We start from the raw sequence: 23,734 nt of genomic DNA on the forward strand, positions 1-23,734 counted from the left end.
TCTTCAATTTACACAAGTAAGGGACTGCAATTATGTCCAATCATTCATCTGCAGTATGGATTGGTGTTCAAGAACTCAGAGGTTGTGAGTCTCCAAATATATGCTGAAACCATGTGTAAGGAGTCCAAACTCAAGTTTCAAAGTGCAGAATTTAATAGGTACATCAAGCAGCCATGACAATGTTTTGACCACACAATGAAGACCTGACAAAGGCCGCGGTGTGTGGGTGAAATGTTGCCATGGCAACTTGATGTTCCTATTAAAATCTGCAGTTTGAAACTTTTTGTGTGACTTGCCTCAGAGTTCTCATGACTGAAGCATAGTAACTTAGAGAAGAAGTTCTAAACAAATTAGAAATAAAGAGGAGATAAGGATCCTTAACAGGTGCTGTTGTGTACGATGAAGACTGTGACGAAAGTAACCTCATCACTGGCTTTTGGAAGGGCCTGTTTGCCAGCCTCCTACCCTGTGATTAAGGCCCTGTGACAAACTGAACCTCGTCAAGGGTTCTTGGAGGGGCCTGCTGTGGCCAGCCTCTTGCCTCAGGACTGTTGTTGTTGCTTGTCTCAAAGCTCCAGCTGGTTTATGAATTACTGATAGACCAACTCAGATTCTTAAACATACCATTACACCCTACCCAAAACCTGATGTGAAACATAAACCAAGACTATAAAGATATGATAATGCAATATGTATGGAAATGTCACGGTTTTATGGTAATTTAACATTAGACAGTTGTGTAAACTGTACCTGTGGCAGGGGAGAGCACAAATAAATGGCCATTTAAGCTCAGAAAACTCACTTTGACGAATGGTCCTATTTAAGCACAGAATGTCACATATGGATGTGCCAGATAGTGGCTGATGGAGTTGTTAGGTTTGACATCAAATATCTCTGCAACCCCCATCAGTATATTGGAGCAGTTATAGAAAAATGTTCTTATGCAAGAGATACTCCGTGTGCATCAACTCCTTTGATAAAAATGATTAGCTGTGTATTTTATGAATGTCATTATTACTGTCTCACATCACACCGCAGTCACTTGCAAATCCTTTTAGGGACCTCACACTCGTCATGGTCTAGACAACAAGTGAAGAGGTTTACGTAAAGAAGCAATACCAGAGATAGTTCATTAATTGCAAGTTCTTGTTACAATTACATAAAATGGCTCTAGCACTCCATAGTCCATCTATTTCACGTTAGTCTAGTACATCCAGTCCTGTGTATTCAGCCACACATCTACTGGAACTATTTGCTCTATACATCCAGGTGACTTTTCGAGAATAATCCATGTTCTCAGATTTTGGCTCCTGTTTCCTGCCTCCAACAAATGTAATTTATCCTCAGACCAGTCAGCATTGTTCAGTTGATTCACTCTCTTTCCATAAAAAGGGGACAGCAGGCAGTAATTGAACCAGGGGTTCTCTGTAAACTATTCTCTTTAATGTTATTAAAATATTTCTCTTTATTTTTCAAGAATTTTACCATTGTGTTCATTTATGTACCATTCGTTGTCCAGAAGAAACATTCTAGATCCAACAGGGTTGGCCAGAAAGTAGATCCCCAGGTGTTGCAGTACTAGAACTGTCATGACCCTATGTCAACATGGCAGCCAAAAAAAAAAAACCGATTGCCTACCATTTGTCCACACCTGTTCGATTCATGTTCTTCAAACCTGTTCTCAGGATCCAACAAACAGGCCATGTATGAACATTAACAATTTAAAACATGGGGATCATGCAGTTCTGACTTTTCCGTGGGTCGTCAGCAAGAGTTACAAGGTTGAAGAAGACTTGCACACTGCAAGTGCCACAACATTAGGGAGAAGCAACATTTACATGTCAAAATGCTTAGCGTGCCTACAGCCAGAGAACTTTTTATGGAAAGCCTGGACACTTGCCTTCCGGCCCCCGAGATGAATTCTGGATGAAAAACCATAAGCCTGCAACTGCCTTACAGGAGTTTACATGGCAATAGTGAGAGCATCAAATACAGAGATTTGCCCAGCATTTTAAGCTGTTTGTGGGCTAAGCCATCTTATGTTGTATTACCCACCGATTTTAAATGTGTGGCCTGAAGTTGCAATAAATAGCTAAAGGTACTGCCGGGTTGTTAGGCGACTTTTGGTCGCCTGACGCTGGATGTCCTCACGCTGTGCATAAGGACAGCATCACCCGAATCCCCATAGGAAAGCACTGTATAATACGTTCCTATGGGGACAGTACTAATGAGAGCATGGCCATTCCCGCCATGCGCATTAGGTCTCTCCCACCGGCTGTCGGCGATGTGGGAAGAGCGCAGGAAATAGGTAAGTGAGAGAAGGGGTTTTCCTGGCACTATAGTTTCCCTTTATTCTGACTGCCTGCAGCCAGGGTGTGAATTAAATGCTGCTCACTAATTGCTGTTAGGACTGAGACTGTGTTGATACTTTTGATTAAAAGCAGATGTAAATCTGAATCTGTTCTGAATTAACCACTTTAGAGGCAATCTGGCCATTGATAAATGTCTTAAGTTCTATACTTTGCATGAAACTCAGATATATTTGTTTACTTGATTCACCTTCCATTACTGTACCATGCCATACATTAAAGGAACACTATAGCATTAGGAATACAAATATGTATTCCTGATGCTAGAGAGCCCTAGTCACCATTTAGGTGACTAGGGCCCCGTTCCGCAGCAAATAAATGGTTAACCATTTATTTGCTTAACTTAATCCAGCGCTGGGCTCCCTCGCTGGTGATCTCCTCTCCTCCTCCATCAACGTCAGCTCCTGTGTGGAGCCGAATGAGCATGCGCACGCATTCAAACCCGCCCATAGGAAAGCATTACTCAATGCTTTTCTATGGGGATCTTTTTTGACGCTGGACTCTGTGAGGACGTCCAGCTTCAAATAACTGTGATTTACTCCGTGTAAATCGCAGAAGCAGCACCTAGTGACTGTCAGGGATTAACCCTGCAGTATAAACATAGCGGTTTCTCTGAAACTGCTGTTGTCAGCTGCAGGGTTAAGACTAGGGGGACCTGGCACCCAGATCACTTCATTGTGTTGAAGTGGTCTGGGTGCCTATAGTGGTGCTTTAAGGCTAGTTTTTCAATACCTATCTGAACTGATTTTAGTACATATCTAAATTCAATGCAAAATTGGATTTTGGGTATTTCCAAGTTGGATGGTGCATTTCTTCTCGTAAATAAATTCCAGCCTTATTTATATTATATATGTGCATCCCTGAACGAAATCAGCAGTCATGTAGACTTCCCAAAATTGTCTTTTACAGAGGGAGAAGAGTGACACCGTGTGGTGAAATGTAAGCAGTACAAATAAGTACTAAAAACGCGTTCTGAAACGCTTATGTTATGAGTGACGCACTGCATACAATGTTAGAGTTTACAGATCTCAGTACTTGTCATACATTAGGGCATGTCCAGCCGAAGATAGAATTTTAAAGCACTGCAAAGCAACACTATCTCCTTAATCACTACCGCAATAATGAGAATAGATTTTAGCATTCGCCAGTTGTCTCTGTGTGGCTCTCCGTTAAGTCCAGTGTGTGGCTGCGCTAGGACCCCCAAACTGCAGCAACAAGATGGTGGAACTTTTTGCTCCATTTCATCACAGCATGCAGCTAAAAGGCAGCCGGAGGTGGGAAGTGTATGCATGTTATAAAGGATTAAACTGAGGAAATAGACCCATTAGCTTTTACCAAATTGCCTGTTTCCAAGATAATAAAAAATAGCAGCAACCCACGTAATAAGAAACACCGGCCTGAACTGTTCAATTCCCTTGTCAGTTCTGTACAACTTCTAATTTAGTGAGAAGAAAAACAAAATTCCAGTGAAATGAGAGGCATCTCCACAATCCTTTCCATGCAAGTGTATGCTTAGAATTGGGTGGCACTGCGTCACGTGGCAACGGAGCCATCCAGCTTTCTTAATTGTAGTTAAAATAATGAGATCAAAAACTAAAAACTGTAGCATGAAATAACTTTTCACCTATGCATTTGCAAGTGATTTGGCTTGAAATTGTTTCAGATGGAAGTAGCAAGAACTCCCTGGCAACCTTTACCTTGCACTTAAACGAGGCTTTAGAGAGATACCGGCCCCCACTAACGTCACATTTTCATTTTTTCCCAAATGCAATATCTTACTCTATGAAAAATAAATGTCTATAGTTGTGGCACTATGGCTATTCAATTGAAAAGTTATTTTTGTTTGTGATCATCACATTAAAAAAGGTTCTATAACCAAAATAGCCACTAGAACACACTGTAGTAGTTGAGTTGCTTAGAAGGCTCTATAAAGATAAAGGGGAGAAAAGATAATTCTATTTCTCCTTTACGTGGAGTTTTTTTTAAAATCATTTCTTCATAATCAGTTATTAAATAAACAAACCGCATGATCTGTATGCCATCTGCTACTTTACTAGTGTAAGATTCGTTCCATAGAATATTAGAATTTTTTACAGTAGTCTGATTTTTGTTCCAACAGTGCCACCCAGTGGTTTGTTGCCCATTTACCATGGCATAACTTAGCAGATGGTTATGCACTATATTTAATGTTACTCTACTATTACAATCTACCTACTTCAGTTTAGGTGTATCAGACACATTATTTCAATGTTCTTCTGAAATTATTATTATGGAGAGAGACACACACACACACACACACAATCTTTCCTAATTTGATATCATGCAATTGTGTTCTTACAGCTACATCCAGTTAGTTATGTAGCCAAAAGAGCTAATACATCTTAAAAAAAAAAAGTTATGCTCTTTAGTTAGTGACAGGCCAACAGTTTTCTGAGTTAAAGGATTCCCATAGGATTGACTGAGACTGACAATGAGGCAGATCAGGGGCAGAGCCAGCATGAGTCAAACACAGCCCTGGCCAATCAGCATCTCCTCATAGATATGAATTGAATCAATGAATCTCTATGAGGAAAGTTCAGTGTCTGCATGCAGAGGGAGGAGATACTGAATGTTTGGATGCATTTTAGGAAGCCATGACCCAGGAAGGATCTCTAACAGCCATCCGAGGAGTGGCCAGTGAAGTTATCACTAGGCTGTAATGGAAACACTGCATTTTCTCTGAGAAGACACAGTGTTTATGATAGTGACCCTTTAAATAATATTTGCTCATAACTTTGCAGTTATGCCGTTTGCTAGGTGTCTTTTTGTGGACAGTATCCAAACTCCATGTTTTACCAATACATTTTAATGCAGGCAATTAACTCCAACCAAATGATATAAGTGCTGTGTTTCATTACACAGAGAGCTACGCTATGAAAATGCAATACGAAGGAAAATTAGACGTATATGTCCAGGAGCAACAGGCAGGTCATTACTAGATTCAGAGGATTTAAAGGTTAGACACTCATGTGGGTGATGGGGGAAGAGTATAATAGGATCAATGCAGTCATCTCAAGCACCTTTTTCCTTTGAAATGTGTCTTCAATGGTGAATAGTTCCACACTCTGTAACAAGGACCAATAATAATGACTGACTCCAGAATCTAGGTACCAGAGTGCGAAGCAGCAGCAATGTTGGAAAAAGTAAAATAATCCCAAAAACATTAATACAATTATAAAAATATACACATATATATTGGTAATATAGCAACTGTACTCCTGGTTCATGGCTATTGGTGTTTCAAGCAGAGTTCCAGGCTTTTGTGCAATGTGGCCTAAATATTAGATTTCTATGCAAACATGGACACCCAGCAATGTCCGGCCAACGCTGCTCACATGTGTTCGTTCTCCAAGAAGCATGAATATTGCTGTATTCCACAAAAAGGAATGGTTATCACCAGCCAGGCCTCAAGGTCACACTTTGAGAAAAACACTGCAAAACCCATCTGAAAGGCGGACATTGTTTCAAATTTGCTGATTTACTCAACACTATTTCTTCCAGCGATTAAAGAGCCAATGTAGTCCTTAAAAATGAGGCCGTCGGTTTCTACCACTAAACTTAGTGTCAGGACGAACTTCCCTGGAGAGAAAGAAAAAAAAGTTTACAATTTTTTTAACAGTAAACCAAATACACAATATTCCAGAGCTTTCATCCTGTTACTCGCATTTATGATATGGGACACTGCAATATGTTTCTTTTACCTATGGTTCACAACACTACATCACAAAAAAGAAGATATTACATCATTTGAAATCTGAGAGCGTGGCAATGCCACTAATGGGTGTCTTGGCATATATACGTGCGTGCAGACACATGTATAGAGGGGATTCATTGTTCGGGTGTAAGAAATAAATAGTGGCCGGATGGGCACACTGTCCTCAAGGTGCAGATGGGAACATGCATCCTGCTCACAGAGGGAACCAATAACACCACCCTGTGAAGTACAGTGCTTACAAGAGTCCAAAAAAATCATAATCATAACAACATAAAAGCAATAAATAAAGCTGATTTTTATTTTAGACAGATTTTCTATTTGCTGAAATGGTAACGGGCTAAGTGACAGTGTCCCTAGATTTGTATTTGGTCAGAAGGTAGCAGTAATTTATAATAGAAAAGACTTGGAAAACAAGCCTTACTAGTTGGGATTGGTAGAAAACATCTTGAGACTCGTATCACTAAGGACAATAATATTATCAGCACACTCTTTAAAGCTTAGACCAGGCTTACAGCTTCTCAGGTAAATCCAACAGGCAATCAATAGATGAGCAATTTCCAAAATTAAAGCTGCATGAGCATGGGTTAAGTCGTACAAAATAGACATCAGTGGGATTACTTACTTTCCTTGCCGTCGACGGCGTTCTTTCTTCTCAAGAATCCAATCTTTGCTTTTTTTCGCAGATTTTCCCCGGATGTTTTTAAAACGCGACCTGCAATGTTAACGCGAGAGTCAGACTCTCATTTTCAAAATTATTTCTATAGCATTTATTGCACACAACACCATGCAGATTATGTGAGAGGCAGGAAAACATGCCAGATCCTTGTAGCCAACATGACTATAAACCTCTCGTTGCTGTGTGTCCGTCCTTCGGCTGATAGGGGAGTTGGGCCGTACAGCACTAATGGACAGACGTACGCATCTTTCATCGCGATCAAACATTAAACATTACCCGCACAACAAACATATGGCATTTTAATGCATTTGTAGTGAGTATGTCTATCTTAAAGAAACCCTCCAAGCACCATAACGACTAGAGCTGCTAAGACCTGCAGACCTGTCCAAGAGCATAAGGAACCATAAATTGCATTGTATGCTGGAACTCGATACAAAAAAACAGTGATATCATTTAGACTAAACTTTACTGAACTCAAAACACCACATGCTTATTTAAATGCACCTTAAAGGCACTAAACCTGTTAGAAACAGTGTGCTTATACCCCCCCCCCCCCCCCCCCCGCCTATATTTGAAAGTACAATATTAAAAGTTTAGCAAAAATAACATGACACTAAATAGGAGTGTCATTCGGTCTGACTGCAAACAGTTTATCTGTTGTATTTCACAACTAGTCAAAAGTAAAATTATCTCTTGTGCAAGAATCATCTCTAAATGTGTTGAGGTAGAAACACTACTTTGTGTGGAGCACCGTGTGTGAATATAAGTGCAAGAAAATGGAATATCAAGCATTATATTTCTTCAAAGAATAGTGTGTTATCTGACAGAAAAAAAGCTCCTAAACACATTCTTTGCTATAAAATACTGAAACAAAAATAGGTTTCTGCTATTTAATTGCAGCTCAGTTTACAATATGTTGCTAAATGCCCATATATAACAACTTGTTGAGTAAAAGCTTTAAATCATAGTTTTATACAGGCTTTCTGTGCCAAACAATAGCTTTGGAATATGATGCCACAATTACAGTTGACAAAGAGAGATGGAAGTTACCCCCGCTAACGTCATGGACATTGTGAGCAAAAAACAGAAAAGTGCTCAGAGCAAAATGTATTTATTTTTTAAAGCAAGATTCTTTATGACTGGCATTGCATGTAAAGGATGCAAAAAATGCCAGAGCAGCCTTTGGTGTGATAGTATGTTAATAGGAGCTGTATGTCTGCTATTGTGATTGAAAGTCATTTTCGGTTCCTCTAACTCCAAGGAACAATTCTGTAGACAGGCTAAAGGTTTATAGGTCGAACAGAACATTTAATATTTTTCTCCCCACACACTATACTCCTGATATAATTAAAACATTACTTTATAATTCATTCATATACATAGCAGGTGCTACTTGCAAATTTAATATTTGCATATTTTGATTTTTTTTTTATTATGCAACTCCTTAGCGCAGTTACTCCTAATTTTTCTTCACATACTTTATCTTTTCTAGTATTACCTCTGGTTAGTGAAAGAAACCTGATTAGAGGCCCGTTGATTCGCTGCACCTTCTCCCAGACCCTGCAACAATAAGACAAGGTTACAACAAGGCAAACAGAGATGGTGTGAGAGTAACAATGGCAAACTCACTGGTGCAGCTCACTAGAGATCTTCTCCATTCACAACCATGTGCAATGTCTAAACAGGTTTTCAGCCCTACTCCATCAACAAGGCATTGACTCTAAACGGTACATTTAATATGTAAACCAGCTTAAATGAGAATGTTACAGACACATTCTAATTTATTAAAACTAAATATGCTCCCCTCCTGCCCCATAATGGACCACTCCCATCACACACAGCAGAGTATCTAAACTACATTACATGTAGAATTATTATCCCACACATCCAGCTGCCTAAGGAATGCAGGTAGGAGATGGTGGAAGAAAATATACAGCAAACTTCCTATCACTGTTTATCTAAACTTTTGCAACCCCCATGATCAGAGAGCTAACATATCTCCCAATAATCAGTGCATGTTTAAAGAGACACTATTGTCACCAAAACAACATTATCTTAATGAAGCCATTTTTGTGTATAAATGGTGCCCCTGCAGTCTCACTGCTGAGTTATTTGCCATTTAGGAGTTACATAGCTGAAAAGAGACTTGAGTCCATCAAGTACAGTCTCTCACATTTGTTTTTTGCTGTTGATCCAAAAGAAGGCAAAAAAAACCCCCAAAAAAACAGTTTGAAGCAACAAGCTAGGAAAAAAATCCTTCTTGACCCCAGAATGGCAGTCAGATTTATCCTTGGATCAAGCAGTTATTACCCTACATTGAAAGATTATATCCTTGAATATTCTGTTTTTGCACGTATGCATCTAGTAGCAGTTTGAACATCTGTATGGACCACTTCTTCAGGCAGAGAATTCCACATCCTTATTGTTCTTACAGTAAAAAAAGGAAACTTTCCTTTGCCTTAGACGAAATCTTCTTTCTTCCAGTCTAAATGCATGACCTCGTGTCCTATGTAAAGTCTGGTTTGTGAATAGATTTCCACACAATGGTTTGTATTGGCCCCGAATATATTTGTATAATGTTATCATATCCCCTCTCAGGTGACTTTTTCTAAACTAAAGAGGTTTAAATTTGTTAACCTTTCTTCATAGCTGATATGTTCCATTCCTTTTATTAATTCTGTAGCCCGCCTCTGCACTTTTTCTAGTGCCATAATATCCTTCTTTATAACAGGTGCCCAAAATTGCACACATATTCAATATGTGGTCTTACCAATGATTTATAAAGAGGCAAAATGATACTCATCCAGAGTTAAATCACTTTGTTTATACAGCCCTAGTCACACCTCCCTGAATGTGACTTACACATTCTACCTAAACACGTCCTCTAAAGAGTCCTCTAATGTTTACATTTCCTTTATTGCAAATTGTGTTTAATTTAGATTTCCCTGCTCTTTTAATCGCTTGCTAGAGCTAGCAGGAGGTTCCTGGGTGTGAGTAAAGTTCAATTTACAGAGCAGGAGATAAAAAAACGTGTGTCAGTCACAGCCAAGGGAGGTGTGGCTAGGGCTGCATAAACAGTAACCAAAGTGATTCAATTCCTAAATGGCATCCTGAATTGAGCAGTGAAACGTGTATAGAAGCATTATCTATACACATAAACTGCTTCATTAAGATGAAGTTGTTTTGGTGACTATAGTGTCCCTTTAACAAACTGGCTGTGCTCCATCCTCAATCAGTCATGCGTTTAGACTGGAGGAAAGAAGATTTCGTCTAAGGCAAAGGAAAGTTTGGGGGTTTTTTTTTACCATAAGAAAAGTAAGGATGTAGAATTATCTGCCTGAAGAAGTGGTTTTATCAGTGTCTGTACAGATTATTTTTTTTTTATATTCTTTATTTTTATTGTGCAGCATATAACAATAAGCTCCCTTGCCTTAACAGCAAATGCAAGCACACGTCAAACAAATGTAACAAGTGTGTGGCAGATAAAGTCAAGCACTTTTATGATATTAAACAATTCAGACTAATCAGACTAAGGTGTCCATGGTGATGTGCTACGGTGACTTTTAACATATCGGGTACCATGGCTCGGGAATGTGTGAATTAGTTGAGCATGACATAAGTTTTACATTAGAGTGTAATGTTAAGAGGTCACAGTTATTACCCCCACTAGAATAGGATGGGATAAGTCCGGGAAGGCACCTGCGTGTAGCAATACCTCTTAGGGACATGGAGCCCTTCTCTGGGTCTGCACTTAAGATGCGTTGTCATGTTATCAATACTTGGCGAGGGGTGATGGGGAGGGGGGATGGCCTCCGTTACAGTCCCCAGCGACTAATGGCGCAGTGTGTGCCTGATGAGTGGGCCTAGGGGAGAAACAAACTTTTTCTTCCAAGATGTGTGTGGTGGGCGAGACAGTATAAAATAAACTGTATAGAGTAAACCGTGTAAAATATACTAAGAACAGTCTATGGCAACTTTATCATATATGCGGTATGCAGTGGTGCAGACCGGCAGGCCCGTCGTGGGTTTGAAAGACCGAGTGTTGGGCGGCATTGCTCAGGTTCCGTCCCCGGCGTGCACTCTGCGTTGTGTGGAGCGTGAGGTGAACTCCAGGATAATGGAGGCGTTCAGACGTGCCAGGTCCGTTGTTGCAGTCTTTCCCAGTCCGAGTAGATTCAGGTGTTGCAGATGGTTTTCCAGCTCTTGGAAATTCTGAGCCTTATATGTCGAGCCCTGGTGTGTAAAGGACAGATCCCTTGGGAACCCCCAGCGGTAGGTGATGCCTTTAGCTCTTAGGATGATCAGTAAGGGTCGCAGGGATTTACGCCACGCCATGGCACCTCTGTTGAGGTCTGGAAATAGCAATAAGGCAGAGTCTTCAAACAGCAGGGAAGTATGTCCCCGGGCCGCTGTGCGAATCGAGGTGACGTCTTGCAGGGATTGGAATCTAATTATCAGGTCTGCTGTTGCCTCTGTTGGTGCGGACGCCGGTTTCGGCAGCCGGAACATGCTCTCAACCTTGGCTTGTTTCGGAGGTAATAGCGTGATAAGCAGGCGCGCACATAGTGCGGCAGGTCGGTCAGGCTCACCAAGTCTGGGATTCCCCGCACTTTCAAGTTGTTTCTCCGTCTTTGGTCTTCCAGTGCCTCGGTTCTGTCTGCCATGGTTTTTTGTTGCCCTTGGAGTTCCTCCAATTTGCGTTCCACAGTGGTGAGTCTTGTATCTGGTGTGCTTGTTGCAGCCTCTAATTGGGTAATCTTGGTCGTGGCGCCTTCAATGGCGTCTTTATAATCGGCCATATGAGCCGCTATGTTCGCTCTCAATTCAGAGAGCATGTCTTTCAATTGGGCTGCTGTGACCGGGTCCCCGTTGGCTGGCGGCTTAGCTTTAGGCGCTTTTGGTGGGTCAGGCGAGGCTACCTCTCCAGGGTCGTAGGAGAGGTCTTCTGAGGAGTACGAGGAACCTTCATCTCTCGGCGCCATTTTGTCCCATGCAGATTTTTGAGGGCCCCGAAGCAATTCCCCGATATCTCGGCTAAAAGGGCCTTTATCTGTACAGATTTTTAAACAGCAACTAGATGCATACTTGCAAAAACATAATATGTAATGATATAGTTTTTCAACTTTAGGGTTAATCCACAGATAAATCTGACTGCCATTCTGGGCTCAAGAAGGATTTTTTTTCCTAGTTTGTTGCAAAATTGGAAGTGCTTCAAACTGGTTTTTTTGCCTTCTTTTTGAGCAACAACAAAAAACAAATGTGAGGAAGTCTGAACTCGATGGACGCAAGTCTCTTTTCAGCCTATGTAACAAGAATGTCAGCTCCTTCTGGTGCCGGGACCAGGCCTCGCCACCAGCTTCAGATTTGGCACAATAAGATGGATGCGAACTTACTGTTTAGAGAATAAGCCCCAGATTACAACCATAATCAAGACTTACCTTGGGTAATACTCCTCCCACTCCTGCAAAGAGACACAGGAAAAACCTAGACAGAACAGAGATGAATGGATAAGTAACAGATAATGCTAAGCACTGCATCAGTTACATTTAGTCGGATATATGGCCATGTTAAAAAGAACACAATGTTATGGATTTTGCTCAGTTGAAACATTGCGTTTTTTACACCCACTACCATCGTGGCAATTTTGAAGATACATCTAAATCCACCTCTCCAGTGGAATCAAAATAACTAAAATAAAACTGCAGGAATAAAATAAACCATTATACTGTGCATATGGAATACATATTTAATATGCAAAGACGAAACAAAAATTCCCTCCTAGTATTCAGTGCCTTGCAAATACTTTAGAAGAATGAGCTTATTTAAAACAGGTGGACAATCAAAACACAGAATGAAAGGTCACAGGCAATTCTCAGAAACAGTGCAATCTGCTGGAGAAAGAAAATCAAAAGGTACACTATAGTCACCAAAACAACTTTCACTTAATGAAGCCATTTTGGTGTATAGATCATGCACCGGCAGTCTCACTGCTCAATTCTCTGCCATTTAGGAGTTAAATTACTTTGTTTATGCAGTCCTAGCCTCTCCTGCATGTGACTTACACAGCCTTCCTAGACACTTCCTGTTATAAGTCATGTAATGTTTACACCTTTATTGCAAATTCTGTTAGATTTAGGATTCCTTATTTCCTGCACTGTTAATAGCATTTTAGAATCTGCAGGAGCCTCCTGTATGTGATTAAAGTTCGATTTACAGAGCAAGAGATAAAAACTTCTAAAGTAAGTTACTTCTGACCGGAAATGCAAAACAATTTCATTCATGCTTTGTCAGTCACAGTCAGTGGAGGATAACTGCATAAACAGAAACAAAAGTAATTTATAGAGAATTGAGCAGTGAGACTGCAGATACATGATCAGTACAACCAAACTATTTCATTAAGCAAAAATGGTTTGAGACGTTAATGTCACTTTAGACATTATGAGGATAAAATACACACACACACACACACACACACACACTTACTTCCTATGTAAAAAGTTCCCTTTAATAAAAAAAACACAACATGACGCATCATGCACAAATACACACACACACACTGGATACTATAGTCTTTGTACTCTGTCATAGATTATTCATATTGGTTGTAGATACACAAGTATAGTTTGCGCTTACTTCTTAGCTTTGGTACTGTTGGGATAATCAACAACCATTCCACCGGTAAAGCCAGCTCTCATTGCCTGTGCAGTAACCAATTCCAGCTGCAAAGAAAACCGAGGAAGAGAGTAGTTTGTAGGATATGAGCGATACATAGAGTGGAAAGAAAAAGAAGGGATCATTGAGAAGGTGAAGTGGAAATATAAGAATTTAGTTCACTGGTGGACATCTGACAGAGCATTACGAGCAGGAAAGAACCCCCACAGGTGGTCCTTCAGCACTTCACACACATAGCAACCACTGCCCATAGTTGCTATGAAAATGGAAGGAACGGACTACAAAGTCAGCACGCTGGCATCAGGAGGTTTGTCTCCAAACACAGAAAAACACAGAAGACTGCGGAAGGAGTGTGGGCGGACCAGAGGTGGAAGATGGTGCGCTGGAACGGAGGTAACGAGAGTACATCATAATAGTTTACATTGAATACATCATGTATTTCTGAGATACATAATGCATTCAATGTACTTGGAATGGATATAAGACAAGTTAAAAATGTATTTACAGACACTGTATTCGCTTCATCTAATTGAGGCCCCTGGTTCCACCCTCTCGTTCAGTGTTAAAAAGTTACATTGTTTTTATATTTAAAAGATAAACAAGAGTCCCCCCCCCAGCAGCCCATCCCTCCTGTGGGCTAATTAAGTATTAGATTGGCTCCTTTTACCCTCAGTGCGCTCATTGCCAGTGTGACTGTGTAGGTCTACAAAGCAGTGTGTAATCTCTGCCCTAGCTTTACCTCTAGCAGGGGCTGGGCTGTGGGTGGCCAATAATTTATTTAGTGTTAAACTGCTCGAAAGTAGTTTAACATTGAATGGAGAGACAGTGCCAGGGTACTCCGGGGACTATTAACAATTCCCAGAAAGTAAATGTCTATAGTTACTAAGGTGCTCAGAGTGTCTTCACTGCCCTATGATGCTTCAATCATGTTGAGCATCTACTAGGTAAGGTCATACAAGAACATGGGTGCTCAGGCACTCCTTTAGTTACGCTAATTTGCAAGGCATGTTTTGGCTGTAGCATACCTGGACAGTCAGGTATGACAACTAGATTAATAAAAAAAAAAAAAATTTAGGGAAAAAAATTGCCTGAACAGTCAAACACCACAACTTACCTGTTCTGAATTCTCTGGATACAGCTGCAGAACAGCCCTCGCTCCTCGAGCCTACAAGATAAAACATAGAAATGACCAGGATGGCTCAATTGGAGACTACAACTTACAGTCCCCAGTCAGAATATTCCACAACGGCTCAATCACACTCATAGCTGTATTATGGTACTATACATGTGGGGAAACAAAATGATTTTATACAAACAGTCCCAAACTATGATGAGGTATTTACTGTAATATTTTGTACTATGAGAAATTCAAACGACACCTAAATATATTAAAAAAAATTCAGTCAGGAAGTAAAGACTTTTGAGTTTCATATATGCGCCATTTTTTCTTTTCAGGAGTTTTTACATCAGTTTCGAGATCTTAAAGAGATACAAGGTTGCTTCCAATATATTCTTACATGAAACAACATTATACTAATCAGCCATTTCATGGTAAACTGTGCCTGCTCAATGGAAACAATATCCCTTCATTTAAAAAATGGGTATTTGTGAGGTCTAAAAAAAAATAAATAAATAAATAAATAAATAAATAAATAAAGTAGAAATCCACACCTCCTGGCACTATATTAAATTCAATGAGATGAAAGGGTTATATTGCTTATAGTGTCCCTTTTAGTAAATTAAAAAGAAGTGACTTACTCTTTAGTAGATACACCTCCAATGAAAACATGCATGCATGCAATTGATTAAGTATCTTTTTCATTGAGGGTCTATCTAACAAAATTACAAAACCAGTAGACCTCTTGTCTGAAGCCCATGTAAGCCCTCCCCCTTTTTCCCAGCCCAGACTTTCCATGGCTGTTTAATCACAAACTTCCCAATGCAGCTCAATAGGAAGTAACTGCAAGCAGTTGCTCTGGGCAATTGTCTGCCTCTGGAGTTTAGTTTCACAGAGATAAACTAGGAAGAAACAATATGTTGTCTGATTGAGTTTTGGCATATAGATCATGCCCCTACTCAATGTTCTGCCAAATTAAACAGACTCTGCTATACAGGAAGTTTAAACATTACATGTCTCTTTACAGGAAGTGTTTAAGAAGGCTGTGCAAGTAGCATGCAGGGAGGTGAGGCTTGGCCTGTATAAACAATGTGATTTAAAGGAACACTATAGTCACCTAAATTACTTTAGCTAAATAAAGAAGTTTTAGTGTATAGATCATTCCCCTGCAATTGCACTGCTCAATTCACTGTCATTTAGGAGTTAAATCACCTTGTTTCTGTTTATGCAGCCCTAGCCACACCTCCCTTGGCTATGATTGACAGAGCCTTTCAAACAGATGTAATTTACGTTAAATAATTGTATCTCAATCTCTAAATTTAACTTTAATCCCATACATGAGGCTCTTGCAGGGTCTAGCAAGCTATTAACATAGCAGGGGATAAGACAATCTTAATTAAACAGAACTTGCAATAAAGAAAGCCTAAATATGTCTCTCTTTACAGGAAGTGTTTATGGAAGGCTGTGCAAGTCACATGCAGGGAGGTGTGACTAGGGTTCATAAACAAAGGGATTTAACTCCTAAATGGCAGAGGATTGAGCAGTGAGGCTGCAGGGGCATGTTCTATACACCAAAACTGCTTCATTAAGCTAAAGTTGTTAAGGTGACTATAGTGTCCCTTTAACTCCTAAATAGCATAGAATTGAGCAGCGGCATTGCAGGGGAATGATCTATATACCAAAACTGCTTCATTAAGCTAAAGTTGTCTTGGTGCCTATAGTGTTCCTTTAACTTTAGAAAGGTACAGTGGTGCCAGTGTAACCAATATTGTCCAACAATAGCGAAGAGATAAAAAGGTAAAATAAGTGACCAAGCTGTGAAACACAAAAAGTGTCTAAATATAATGTTCTTGGTGAACAGTATGCAAACTAGTGAATGATTTTATAATGGGAAGTAGTAAGCCAAATGAAAATATGTTAAGGAGTTTTTTTCCCTATTATCAATACCCTGCAACTAACAATTATCAGAATCGGACACTTACCAGGGAAGAGTAAAGAGTGGAGAAGAATCGGTAGAGACGTTGTGGTGGACTGTGAGTCTTTTTATCCGCATTACAGAGCCATTGCAGCGCTGAAACGCTAACAAAGGAAGAGACATCCCAGTTACTCAACAATACAAAACCTTTCAGTAACCTACCGTCATCTAAGCTACAGCTCAAGATTTCATTGAACGAATGTTTAAGGAGTTCTGTACATCTCTAATCCTTGAACTTCTATTTGTGAAGTTTAATTAAGAAGCATGAGGACATTCAGTCTAGTATTGCGCATCCTGCTTTGCTTATGACTTTGCACACTAGAATAGACACAGCAAGCAATGTGCGAGCACCAGATCAGAATATTAAGGGAACACTCCAGGCACCATAGCTACTTCAGTGCGCTGTAGTGGTTATGATAGTAGAGAGGGCCCTGGTGCAAGAATTTTTTTGGGGGCCCTACTATAGCAAAAATGGCTCCCCATCTCTTCTACAATGCCCCAATGCTTTGACAGCTAAGGATTTACTATTTGCCCATCATTACAGGCTTGTATTTAGCATGGTTTGCGTGTTTGAATGTAGGCATATTTTTGCATGGAGTGAGTGAATGTAAGGGTGTATTTGTGTGTTGCTGTATCAGCCAGTTCATTTTCTCTAAGCCCTACCCGCCCAGCTGCGCAGGTTCCTTCTAAATGTATAGCATGCTCCTCCAGCTGCTTGGGATTTTACTCAATTACCCCCTCATTCCACATTAACAGTGGCTGTAACTTTCCTTTAATTTCTCTGCCCATCACTTCCAAATTCCCCCTGCCACCTCTTGTCTCAACATCCCATTATGTCCTTTAGATTATAAGTTCATGGGCTATTTAACTAGGCACTCTGAATAAACGAGTTTCAATGGCTAGAACCCATCTCATGTGCAGTGTCCTTTTTGCCTTTTGTATTGGTCTGTGTATATTGTATTATTTTGTGTACAAGAGGCTATGTTACTCAGTAATGACCTTCCAAATATTCTCACCTGATGCAGCCATCAAAGGTACCAGGACGGAATGGGATTCCTTGTCCCATGTCTCCTCTGATCAGGTCCCCTTCCACCTCACGATCCAATGCCACATCTAAAAAAAACAAAAAACAAATAGAAGCTGGGATTTACAATATGCCAAGACAAGAAAAGGCCATTATGATTTGGGCATAAGGTGAAATCAGGATGACAAACCCAACATGGCAGAGCTGATATCTATGCCAATCCAATGATGTCCTTCTTCAGAGATGTGATCTCCACTCAGGCCTGAACCACAGCTAGAGATGGCGAAAAAAATATATCAGCGTGAACACCTGTTTTAATTACAGGAAACTTTAAGCCTTTTTTTTGTGAACATAGACATGACGTACAATAAAAAGACAAGGACTGATCCAAAGTAAATAGTTTTAACATAAATGCAGCAATGTATGAATATATGTTGCATTTCAGGAACTTATAAGGTCATTTGAGCAGGGCCTTCTTCACCTCTAATTATCCTCTTTCTTTAATTGTAAAGCACTGCAGAATATGTTTTAATGGCTGTCCCATATTCATGTAAGCATATATGTAGGGCTATAATGATTGATCAAATCTATTTACATTATTAGCGTTGATCACAAAATGATCCTAAAATAATTACAAACAGAATAAAATAAATAACCCCCAATAAAATTCAAACAGATCAATGTTTTGTTTGCAGGGAGATTGGGAACCAATCACGTTTGACTACTGGTGAATCTGATTGCAGAATCAATGCAGAGGACATAATGACCCTGTGTTCTGGGTGCTGAAACACATTTAAGAGGTAATTCCAAGCACCAAGACTCATTCAATGACTTGGAGTCTGTGTGCAACATATTAGTTTTAAAACTGTGCACATACAGTGTTTTTAGTGGTGCTGCCAGAGGTTGTATGCAAACCCGGCAGCATCATTAGCCATTGCATGCGGGTGACTGACAGTCAAGCGGTGGCACAGCCCCTCTCAACCCGTTTTCCATGACAGCTCTCCACCTGCAATAAGAGTGAATGACGGTGCTGAGAGAGAACTTGGCTTTGGTGGGGGATAGAAAGAGGAGGAATATTTTTTTCCATTTTTTTAAGGGATGGGCATACCAGCAAGAGTTAGCTCATCCAAAAACAGTTTGTATTAAAACACTCTTTTTGGTTGGAGTAACCCTTTAACAAAGCTGCAGAATATTATTTTGGGATAGTTACACAAAGTCAGGGTTATTCACTCAAAGGTGAATTGCTTGTAATTCAAAGTAAATGTCAAATTGAACATTTAATAAATCTTTCCTTTAGAAAGTTTCCAGTTTGGTAATTTTTGTAAAAAAAAATTAAATTTACTTTACATTGATTTTGCATCCCTAACAATTCACACTATAACGATTAGCCCTGATGTCGTGCTAGAACGGCAGGACCAGGAACGGTGTTTTTATTTTATTTTTTTTGTTTTGTTAAATAGTTAATAGAACAAAGTAAATGATTTCTCAAAAGTAACATACCCAACATCCAAAAGAAGGCAAGGCTGATCCTCTGGCAAACACAGAAGCTCAACCGCACGTTCAGACATCTGCGTCTGAATTTCCATCATCCGGGAGCTGTTGAGGAAAAAAAAAAAAAAAAAAAAAAAAAATCGCACATAAATATACGTACATTAAAAATATACGATACAGAACAAAACCAAATGTAAATACAACTTACTTCTGGGTGTATTTTCTTGCTTCGGCTTCATTATAAAACTGAAAAAGAAAAGAAAAGATGAGTTACTACCCAAACAACAAACTAAGTACATTCTCCAAATCAGCCTTTTTGAGATATTGGGAACATTCTAAAAACATTGGCACTCCACCTGTATAACAGTTAGATAGTTAACCAGGTGACTGCCAAACCTTCCCAGACACAAAGCAAAGCAGCTGCACTGCCAAAGGGAAGGCAGCCCTGATATATAGATGGCAAGGAAGTAACCTGTGATGGGCACAACAGATATAAATATACCTTCATCTCTTACATGTATGATGCATTATGGGGAATTATTATTAATAATAATAATACCAACATGTATATCATGGGGAATTAATAATAATATGTGTATCATGGGGAATTAATAATAATAATAATAATAATAATATGTAGATCATGGGGAATTAATAATAATAATATGTAGATCATGGGGAATTAATAATAATAATATGTAGATCATGGGGAATTAATAATAATAATATGCAGATCATGGGGAATTAATAATAATAATATGTGTATCATGGGGAATCAGTAATAATAATAATTAATTAATGTGTGTGTGATGATTACCAGTTCTGGGGGTCCAGTCTGTTCCGGGCGCCGTACGCTGCTAGCCATGATAGCGCTTCAACTTCCCCGACACGTGCAGGAAGGCGCGTACATAATACGTCATTCGTCCAAGGCACAAGAGTACTATGCACGCGAGACGTAACACAGATTTTCGCTCGTCGCGGAGCCTGCGCGTTTTGGTTTTTCCAGCCTGGAATTCTCTGCTTAGAATCAAATTCGTTAACAATTACTTCTCTAGTGTTTACAACATCGTGTCGCGCCTCTATCGCTTGGTGACGTTTCTTCGCTCGGCTTTTTGATTCCCCAGATGTCATTGGCTGTTTATTTATTGGCACAAGCCAGCGGCCAATCGCCACGCGGAAGCGCTCCGTCACGTGTGTTTTATTTTCCTCCAAGCCCCGCCCCCCGCGGTCTCCGAGCGCTGTTATTGGCTGAGACGCCGGACAGCGGGCCCCTTGCTGCCAGTAGAATGGCGGAGGTCAGCCGGAGGTTGTGGACGTGCAGCAGCCTCCTGGGGCTCTCCCCCGGGCTGGCCCCCGCCGGACTGTCAGTGCGCGGTCTCAGCCAGGCCCCCCGGCTCGGGGCGACCACCAACAACAACAACCACCACCGAGGGAGGAACGGTCCCCGGCCCGCGCCGCCCCTGCTGCGCTCCCGCACGGCCTACTACGACATCCTGGGGGTGAGCAGCGGCGCCAGCCAGGCCCAAGTCAAGACCGCATACTACAAGCAGTCCTTCCGCTTCCACCCGGACCGCAACGCCGGCAGCGAGGAGGCCGCACTCCGCTTCGGGGAGGTGACCGAGGCCTACCACGTCCTTGGCAGCCTCAGCCTGAGGAAGAAGTACGACCTGGGCGTGCTGAGCCTGGAGGAGGCCCGCAACGCCGGCAAGCCCAGCGGGAGAGTGGACAGCCCGGCCAGGGCAGGGCCCGCGGGCCGCAGGGGGGACAGCAGCCCCAGGACCCCTTCCAAGGCCATGTTCAACTTCGACGCCTTCTACCAGGCCCACTACGGGGAGCAGCTGGAGAGGGAGCGGCTGCTGAGAGCCAGGAGGGCCTACATGGAGAAAGTGAGGAGGCAGCCCAGCAAGAAATACCCCTTCCACCAACTGAGCGAGGTGTCTGCCCTGCTGCTCTTCCTCTCTGCCGCTGCCTTCTTCTTCTCCTTTAAATGACTCCAGCTGCTCACAAACCTGCACTTAAATAATGTCCTGTCCTCTGTGCTAGGTATCCCGGGACATTATTCACTTTAACATATTCTGGCTACCAAACCCATCAGTTTGGGGTCCACAGGTAGCAATCTGTATGAAGTTGTTATGGTGGGAATAAGACACTTGCCACCCACGCTCTGCTGACTACACCAGTGGGTCCCAACCCAGTCCTCCTCGTGGAACCCCTGTCCTACCAGTCCAGGATTCAGGGATTACCCAGTTGTATCTAAGGTGTTTTTTAGGAAAAAGAAAATACACCTTGGACACAACAGAGTGATCCCTAAATCCTGGACTGGTAGGGCTTCCACGAGGACTGGTTTGGGAACCACTACTGCAAGGTTATTTACTTTGTGCCTTGTGTGGTCTGGAATTAAAAGTGAATTTCACATTTTAGGCCAATGGAGCCAAACTGAGAACATAGCTGTCCAGGAGACTTTTATTTTATTTTTTATCTCCCAGTTTGACAGTATGGACGTAAAAAGAAAAAATATATTGCCATTCACAACATCATGCACCATAGTGAATTGCCATGTCTGCATCATATTTTGCACTTTTTATTAGCTGAGACTTGTGTGAGTGTTATTTTGAGGATGATTTGGTTGTCCTCTCTCCTTCTGGTAAGGGGAAAGTCTCATCTAAGATGGCTTTAAAGAAAGGGATATTGTGCAATTATGAACTTTGTCAACCCGAATTACCTATTGTGCACAAGCTGTTTTGACCATACTCCTGCAAGAGTACCTTGGCTATTCAAAAACATTTAATTGCACTCCTGTTAAAACAATGGAAACAAGTTGTAACATACTTTGCTCAACATTTGTTAAAAGAAACATGGTTTAATTTGGTGCCGAAACAAGCTGCTCATTTGTATATGCTGTTTGCTTTCAGAAATGGCTGTATATAATTTGCTACATATTTAACTGGAAAAAAAAACTTTTATTGTTGTTTTGCACCAAAAAACATTGACCAGTACTCTTGGACAATTTATGCCCAATTCTGGTCTACAGGTGTTAAGTGGAAGACATGTTTGCCCATAGAGGATTTACAATAATATAACTCCTGGGCAAGTAATAAAAGCCTAGTTGTGACTTGTATATTTTCGCTAGTAGAACAAATTTTTTTTTCCCCTGAAGGGAGCTGTGCAGCTGCACATTAAAATCTATGAGAGTGCCTTGTCAAAAGTTGTGGGGACATGCATGAGTCTGAGAGCAAGCCCCTTTTGGGATGACTGGTTTATAACTACCTCCTGGTACAGTTCCTGCTGAATGTTTGAAATAGTTTGTTTTATTTACAATACCAATTGTATAAAACAAAAACTATTTAATCCATGGAGAAATTAAAGATCTTTTTAAACCAAGTTTCGGTTTATATAATTTTATTATTTTTTCATGTATACATTCTTAATACTACATTTACATTGGTGTAAAATGTCGTTTAGAATCGTCACAGTTAAATCTTCTTAATTTCTTCTTGTCTTCAGTTGATTGATATATATATATATATATATACGTCTTTTGTATATATAGTCTTGGGCCAAATGCTCGCCACAATAATATATGTCTATATTATTGAAAAGTAATAATACGCAATCTGACTTACGGTTTCTTCAGGTTTATTCTTAGTTACTGATACATAATAAAACAACAAAGGATGTTACAGGATAATGGATGTTCAACAGCAGATGGTAATTGCTGGACTTCTTTACACCCTTACATCTTTACATCGAGAGAGAGCCAGAGAGAGCCCAGAGAGAGACCAGAGCCTAGAGCGAAGAGAGACAGACCTCGTGTCCCTCCGTTACTATATAGAAGTGCCCATACTGACGTCAGAGCATACTCTTGCCATATAAGGACAAGACCCCCAAATCCACATTCCAGAGCTCTCAGACAAAGAAACCCTTGTGACTTATTGATACCATCTGTTTCTTATGTCAATCCACACATCCATATATATAATCAATAGAAACATAGAATATGCAATATTCTACATTCCCTCTGTTTATGGTTTGTCTTAAAACCATAACACAATGTCACTAAGCTGTCCATTCATACATCACTCGTATCACAGTCATTGAGCATAGAACAAGATGTAGTCACAACTTTCTATTATATGAGAGTTCTTAGAAGGTCGAGTTTCTATCCCTTATACTGCTTACTTTACATCAAACTTCCTGTTTCAGCTATGTATTGATATCCATATCCATGTTACATCATAACTACTTGAACATAATATATACATATATATATAACAATAATAAATGAATAAAATAAAATATTTACAAATGTTGATCCAATAAACAATGTAAAGCAATCAGAAAGATCAACCTGCTCATCTACAGTCATGTCTTTGTAGACAACAAAATCAAGATCGTAACTTTCTAAATAATACCTGTGTATCACTATCATATTCCTACAGACACGTATTTTCATTCTCAATACCTGATATTACTTAAGTACTAATACATGTATTGCTTGTATATCCCGTCCAATTATACTTTCATGAATCGTATGGTTTCTAGCAACCTTAAAATCTTTAGGTCATTTGTATTCATGAATTACATTCCTATACCATTAATACCAGTAGTGATAATTGTATCAGTACTTTACAATCATAGTATTTAATTTATATATTC

The 23,734-nt window shown here is 40.3% G+C and overlaps 2 protein-coding genes across 2 annotated transcripts; one reads left to right on the top strand and one right to left on the bottom strand.

Moving 5' to 3' along the window:
* Window positions 1-5,116: 5,116 nt before the first annotated feature.
* On the bottom strand, window positions 5,117-20,098 carry BUD23 (BUD23 rRNA methyltransferase and ribosome maturation factor). Its single transcript, XM_063443643.1, has 12 exons — window positions 19,896-20,098; window positions 19,287-19,324; window positions 19,088-19,183; window positions 17,778-17,860; window positions 17,580-17,676; window positions 16,571-16,667; window positions 14,586-14,636; window positions 13,433-13,518; window positions 12,238-12,283; window positions 8,298-8,359; window positions 6,746-6,835; window positions 5,117-5,987 (listed from the first exon to the last, which is right to left on the bottom strand). Exons 1-12 carry the CDS (start codon window positions 19,941-19,943, stop codon window positions 5,933-5,935), a joined length of 849 nt encoding a protein of 282 aa, XP_063299713.1. The 5' UTR covers window positions 19,944-20,098; the 3' UTR covers window positions 5,117-5,932.
* Window positions 20,099-20,328: 230 nt separating this feature from the next.
* On the top strand, window positions 20,329-22,401 carry DNAJC30 (DnaJ heat shock protein family (Hsp40) member C30). Its single transcript, XM_063449531.1, has one exon. It carries the CDS (start codon window positions 20,365-20,367, stop codon window positions 21,067-21,069), a length of 705 nt encoding a protein of 234 aa, XP_063305601.1. The 5' UTR covers window positions 20,329-20,364; the 3' UTR covers window positions 21,070-22,401.
* Window positions 22,402-23,734: the final 1,333 nt, after the last annotated feature.

The sequence above is a fragment of the Pelobates fuscus genome, chromosome 1, assembly GCF_036172605.1.
Source record: "Pelobates fuscus isolate aPelFus1 chromosome 1, aPelFus1.pri, whole genome shotgun sequence".
Classification (NCBI taxonomy): Eukaryota; Metazoa; Chordata; class Amphibia; order Anura; family Pelobatidae; genus Pelobates; species Pelobates fuscus.

Excerpts from the sequence above, each read along its gene's own strand:
- BUD23 (XM_063443643.1), bottom strand. The coding sequence starts at position 19,943 with ATGGCTAGCAGCGTACGGCGCCCGGAACAGACTGGACCCCCAGAACTG. Across the intron at positions 19,184-19,286 it reads GCAAGAAAATACACCCAGAA|CTCCCGGATGATGGAAATTC; the intron begins GTAAGTTGTATT and ends TTTCCTCAACAG. Across the intron at positions 12,284-13,432 it reads AACAGTACCAAAGCTAAGAA|GTTTTTCCTGTGTCTCTTTG; the intron begins GTAAGCGCAAAC and ends TGTTCTGTCTAG.
- DNAJC30 (XM_063449531.1), top strand. The coding sequence starts at position 20,365 with ATGGCGGAGGTCAGCCGGAGGTTGTGGACGTGCAGCAGCCTCCTGGGG.